General features: G+C 40.8%; 1 protein-coding gene across 1 annotated transcript in view; it reads left to right on the top strand.

Annotated features, from left to right (window-relative positions):
• Positions 1-3,933, top strand: part of LOC104515769 (sushi domain-containing protein 1-like) — a gene marked incomplete at its 5' end in the record, with an annotated part of 23,859 nt that extends 19,926 nt beyond the window's left edge. The window contains 2 exons of the mRNA XM_010159869.1: positions 870-963; positions 3,795-3,933. Of these exons, the coding sequence (XP_010158171.1) occupies positions 870-963; positions 3,795-3,933 (233 nt within the window). The remainder of the gene's footprint in view (positions 1-869; positions 964-3,794) is intronic.
• Positions 3,934-5,641: the final 1,708 nt, after the last annotated feature.

Below are 5,641 nucleotides of genomic sequence, written 5' to 3'. Positions count from 1 at the left end.
TGGTAAACTGATCAGGTTCTCGTTATGGCTCTGTATGATGGGTTTGTGCTTCAGATCGATTGCTGAGGGTGTTTTGGGTGAATGCCCAGCCAGTCTTGTGCCTCCACATTCAGAAGTGCCAAAAAAAGAGTTCAATTTACGTAAGAGAAGTTGCTTTTCTGTTGTTTGGGCACATGGATTCTCATCATGGACACATAAAGTAATTTCACTAAGTGCCATTTTTGCAAGAATTTCAGTTTTTGCTAAAACGTCATTAAATACTTGGAAGATTTAACAGCACGTAGAGTTGGGGAATCTTGCGGGAATAGGAATCCAGCACCCTAGTTGTCTGTGGGAAATCCAGTAAGAAATAGGTAACCATTGACTAATGTTGAAAATGGGGAAAAGGTGCCTTGAGGGGACTGAGTTTCTATTTTCTCAGGTACCTTCACCACTAGCTCTTAGTAATTCTGGTTTTGACAAAAAATCAACTTATGCCTCCTGTTCTGTCCCTGAGCGGCTCCTGGTGTTATGGGCTTGGTTAAGACTGTCATTGCCAGGTTTATTTCTGTTCTGTCACTTGGGATGGGTGGGTGGGTAGGTAGGTAAATAAATAAGTAAATGAATGAATGAATAAATAATTAGTTCAATAAATCAATCAATTAATTAAGAATCATGCCCAAAGCGTTCTGAGAAATACACCATTTAATCATATTTCCCAGCTGGATGGTTACTACTAGATAGTTGGCTCCATTACTGCTTGATGGAGCAGTAAGTCCAGCATCTGAGTTTTGTTACAGTACTTTATCTTGGAGCAGATTCAGTTGGTCAGTCACCAGACTACACTATTTGGTATGTGTTCATTTGAATTGTTTGGTATTTTCTTTCAGAGTTATCACCCACGCTGCAATACATGACTGCTGTTGGATTAGGGTCAGTTGCTGCTGTCTTCCTTATCCTGTTCCTGTCATTCTCAGCAGCACGGTATGTATTGTTATTAACTCCAGTTTGGTAGTCCTGTGTTTTTCTTTTCAGAAAAGAGTTTTTCTTGCCATCCTGTTGGGTTTAAGCCTCTTTGGTGGTTAGAAGCTATTATCAAGAGTTCTTTCGGCAGCCACCAACGCTGTCCATTGTATCAACTGATGCTCTCTCTGCCGTGTCAATCACTGGCAAAACATCTGAAAAGTATGAGGCTCATCTTAATAAAGGAAATATTCAGATTGTGAGTAGCACCAGGAATTTAGTTGACAAGTGTTTTGATTTAATGGTACCTAAATAAATGAAGTTTGTATATTATGCTACTCTAAAAGTGAAGTCACACCAACAGAAGTGTTGATGTAGATTTCTTATGTAAGGACCTTATTTCTAGTCTTCCCAGCTTTATTCAAAAGGCCTAACAGGATTGATTTTCAGTAGCAGTTGATCTTTAGCTAATGGCCAGAATAAAATCATGTTAGAAATTTTTAAGAAATTGATTTATTTGTGTTTCATGATCCTTCATGCAGGGGCAGTAACTTTATAACTGTCTTTCTTTCAAAGGTAAAACAAATGTATGCCTTTGTGAATGTCTATGTATGTGTAAAATCTCGACTAAAAAGATACGTCTTTGTTGTTGTTTTAATATGTTTCTCTCTAAGAACAGTCTTCTGACTTAACGTCCCTTGAATTGTCAGGAGCTTCCAGTTTGGGGGCTGTGAAGTATACAGCATCAATCAGTGAGGCTGCTAATTTGGCTTTCAGAAATAGAAGGAGCTAGTCTCATACAAGGCTGGGGAATGTAGGATTATTTGGATTACTTGTCATTGTCTGAAGTCAAATCAGTTCCTACAATCTAAATTCCAAAATAAAGGTTCTACAGTGTGTGTCCTTTCTTTTCTTCAAGTAATTAAAGAAAGGGAGATCAGGATTCCCTCTGCCACAGGATGCAGTGGTAAACTTGAGCTTGCAGTCTTGATTGTTTCTGGTTTTTTGAAAAACATTGTCAGAGTTGACTTTGACATTGGAGGCAGAGGGGGCCGTAACTGTGTTGACGTCTAAACTAGCGCTCCTGGCAGAGGGCTTATTGCAGGAGGAAGGGTGTCCCTGGGCTGTCGTGGTGTGAAAGGCTCCTCAGTTACTGCAGTTTCTCTGGTGAAAATGTGACAGAGATACAAATACTGTTAAAAACTATGTCAAATCAATAAGCATCACAGGGATAGGAGAGCTGTTTCAGATAACAGACACTACTGGAAGAATTGTGCATCCATATGAACCAGTTGTGAATGAGTGTAGAGGAGATTAGGCTGAATTTCCATTTCCATCTTCTTTTAGAAGGAGTGAAACCAAAAAAAACCACAGGTGACATCCTCAGGGAGCTGAGTACATTGAATATGTTTGACAGGGGTCATGCTGTAATCTGTTGTAATATCAGGGGCTGGGACTTGTTAGTTCAAAGAGTATCTTTTAGGCTCTTGATCCCATGTACAGAGAAATTCTTGAATCCATTCTCTTGTTTCGGAGAACATCAGACAGAATCCGTGGTAGAAATTAAAGCTGCCTCATTCCAGTAGGAGGCAGAGAAGGGAAAACCCAGATGTCTTTTGTGATAAAACCCTTCACAGGGCTCACAAGAAGTAGCTGTAAAGTTCAAAAATAGCATACTGTTTTAGTTCTAAATAAGCACCAATTTAATGCGTTTCTGAGTACGAATGTGATGTGAAACAGCGTGTGAAGTCAGCATTCTGCCCTGTCCAGCTCTAAAGCTGTGGTCCTGTTTTAAGCACTGTACTCCAAGAAAGATGCGTCCCATCAGGAGAAAGAGATAGAGGGACTCGACAAGAGAAACATGAGATCTATCTGATCCATCTGTGAGTAGGGTGATCTCCTAGTAGGTTGCTTAGCCTGGCAGAGAAGAGACTGCCAAGAAACATGATATACAAGTACAGAAAAAGCCATTATAGAAAGACTAACTTTCTCATACCCCTACTGGTACACATGGTATGTGTACCATCCATGGGCAGTGTACCCATGTGCTTCTGAACATTCGAAGAAGGTTGCATGGAAACATACTGCTGCCAGTGCTGTGAAACCATGGCTTCTGAGTGGTCTGCAAGGGCAGGTTAAATAAAAATGTGTCAGGAATGACACAGCTACAGCTGATCTTGCCATGGCATCAGGTCTTGGATTATTTTTTGGGATCCCTGTAAGCTTTCCTGTTCTGCAGCTTCCATCACAAAGAACCACTGTATTCAAGCACTCACCAGCTTGCCACATGTCTGCTGCCTCAGGGATTACATTATCACAGTGGGACAGATTGTGAATTCCCACTAGCATGGTTGCTGACAGCAGTTCTAACTGTTCCTCAGCAAGTAGCAGTCTGACACTGGACTCAAAAAGCACACAGCATACTTCTGGTGTCCTTAGATATTAATCATTTTAGAAATGCCTGTAGTTGTTATTAAGGTGCACCTTGTCACACATTCACCTGGCTGCTTTCCTCCTAATCCTTTGCTTCTTTTTATATGTGATGTCCATTCAGATGCATAAGGACCGTGCCAAAACTTCAGCTTTCTGAAGATCTGCATTGGGCATGAGTGTTGTTGGTGCCAGAGTTAGGTCAAGTAGTCATCAGACCCAATGGGAATTCTTCCTACCCATTCTGTGCTGTCTGTAATGTTTGGAATTTATACCAGCACCTTAGGCCTTCAAGAAACTTTAGAAACTCTGTAATTTATCCCATCAATATGAGCGATCTAAGTTCCCTGTGAGGTCTGTCATTGAGTCTTGAATGGTTTTTCAGTATTTTTTTTGACTGGATCTTTTTTCTCTTTCTCCAGTTCTTACCTTCACAGTGCAGTGCACTCCCCGCCTGCTGCTTTAGGCTGCGAGGCTGTACATTTATCTACTACAATGGACGCGGCACGAACAGGGATTACGTCATCACTTCTAGAGACTGAAAATTTCTCTCTTCTCTGATGTGTTACCCCCTGAAGTCAGCACAGAAGAAACACATTCTTCTTACCAAAGGCAGCATCTGGATGTATCTGCACGGCACATACGTACATGTGTTGGTTGGTGGAAGTGAGGTGTTTATTGTCTCCCCTTGTTTCCAGATGGCGTGGTATGTAGAGGAGAACCTTCCCTCACAAACAGGTTTGTGTCAGACACATTACCATGCCTCCTGTGTGCTGGCCATGGGTTTATTTCAGCCACACGAAAGCGTGATGAGTGTCTGTATTGTGCTTTATTACACGGATAATCCCCTGATCAAGTTGAGACTGAGGATCAACTGCTGTCTTAGATTCATTAGGACACACAAACTGGCCCATTATAAGAGACAAGACATCGACCCTTATATCAGATAAAGTTACCTATCGTATTTCCCAGTATAAAGGTCGAAGACTTTCATCAGTCACTTACGGGAAATGGTACTTCAGTAACAAGTACGCAGTTGTTGGCCATTAAATTGTCACATTGAATAGTGTCAGCAACAGATGTGTTCCAGAGATATTGCCATCATTGCTCCTCACAGTTAGCAATAATTGCAAATAATATGCCAATCTATAAATCTGCAGTTTGCCAAAAAGCTGAGTAGCTTTAATGGCATGCGAAACTAATTTAAATAAAGAGCTACCTGTGCAGTAGGTAGCAAAGTGCAGTTTTGTTAATCTGTGTTCTATAATTGCAGCTGAGGAAATCCGTTAAATCATTGTCTGTTTAATGAGCTGCTGTGCAACATCTGGTTAGAGTCACTTAATAAAGTACAATTAACCCATTTCCTGTGGCATACTCCCCGTTGTTATTTTTCCTTTTCTAAGAAAGAATCAATTGCCTTTGATTACTTCCATTTCTGTTCAGAAGTTGCTTTGAGATATATCAGCAAAATCATTCTGTTAACTGATGAAATAAAGAAGCAAGAGTTTTGGTTTTTACTCAGTTTTGTCATTTTTTCCAAGTTATGTTTTGTGTTTTACCACTTTGAATATATGATACCCATTTTGGGGATTATAAATGTTTCTGATTCCTGTTGGCTTTATAATTTTAGACATTCTGTCTCTCTAGCTTTTGTAATTCCTTTTTTGGTGTTTAAAAAGGGTATTTGAAAGCGCAGCTGCAGATTTCAGAGTTGGTAGCAGCAGGGAATTACTATCAAAGTTACATGAGCTTTTAACTGCTGCATCCAACTGGGGGTGCTTTTCTCAGGTCTGGGCAGATACCATTTCTGTTACCCAGCATTTCCACTGCTCACAAAATCTGCCCTTCAAGCTCCTACGTTTTCAGTAGTTAGTGTATGAACAAGAACACCTTTGCCTACATTAGTGATTAAGAGTTGGTAACATTTTCCCTCACTGATTGCGAAAGAGCTTAACTGATCACACTGGGCTACTGTTACTTAATTTTTCCTTTTGTCCTGTGGAATTCATTCTCACACATTCTGCTCTTAATGCCCTTTCTCAGTGGAATAGTTTGCCAAGGTTTGGCGTAGTGGTAAAACTGCGCCGCTCTGGGAGAATGAACTAGAATGCTGCTCTGGTCCTGTGAGAGAGTTCATGAGCAGCTGTTCCTGAGTAAGGGAGAGCTGGAGAGGCAGGAAATGATTTAAAGAGGCAGATATGCCATCCTCTGTGAAAGAAAACTTCTTTCACCCTCTGCTAAGACCAGCAGTGTTCCACTGTGTTGTGCA

Source organism: Eurypyga helias, unplaced genomic scaffold (assembly GCF_000690775.1).
Source record: "Eurypyga helias isolate BGI_N326 unplaced genomic scaffold, ASM69077v1 scaffold38939, whole genome shotgun sequence".
Lineage (NCBI taxonomy): Eukaryota > Metazoa > Chordata > Aves > Eurypygiformes > Eurypygidae > Eurypyga > Eurypyga helias.
The sequence above is the reverse complement of the archived record's forward strand: the minus strand, read 5'-3'. Positions and strand labels throughout refer to the sequence as shown.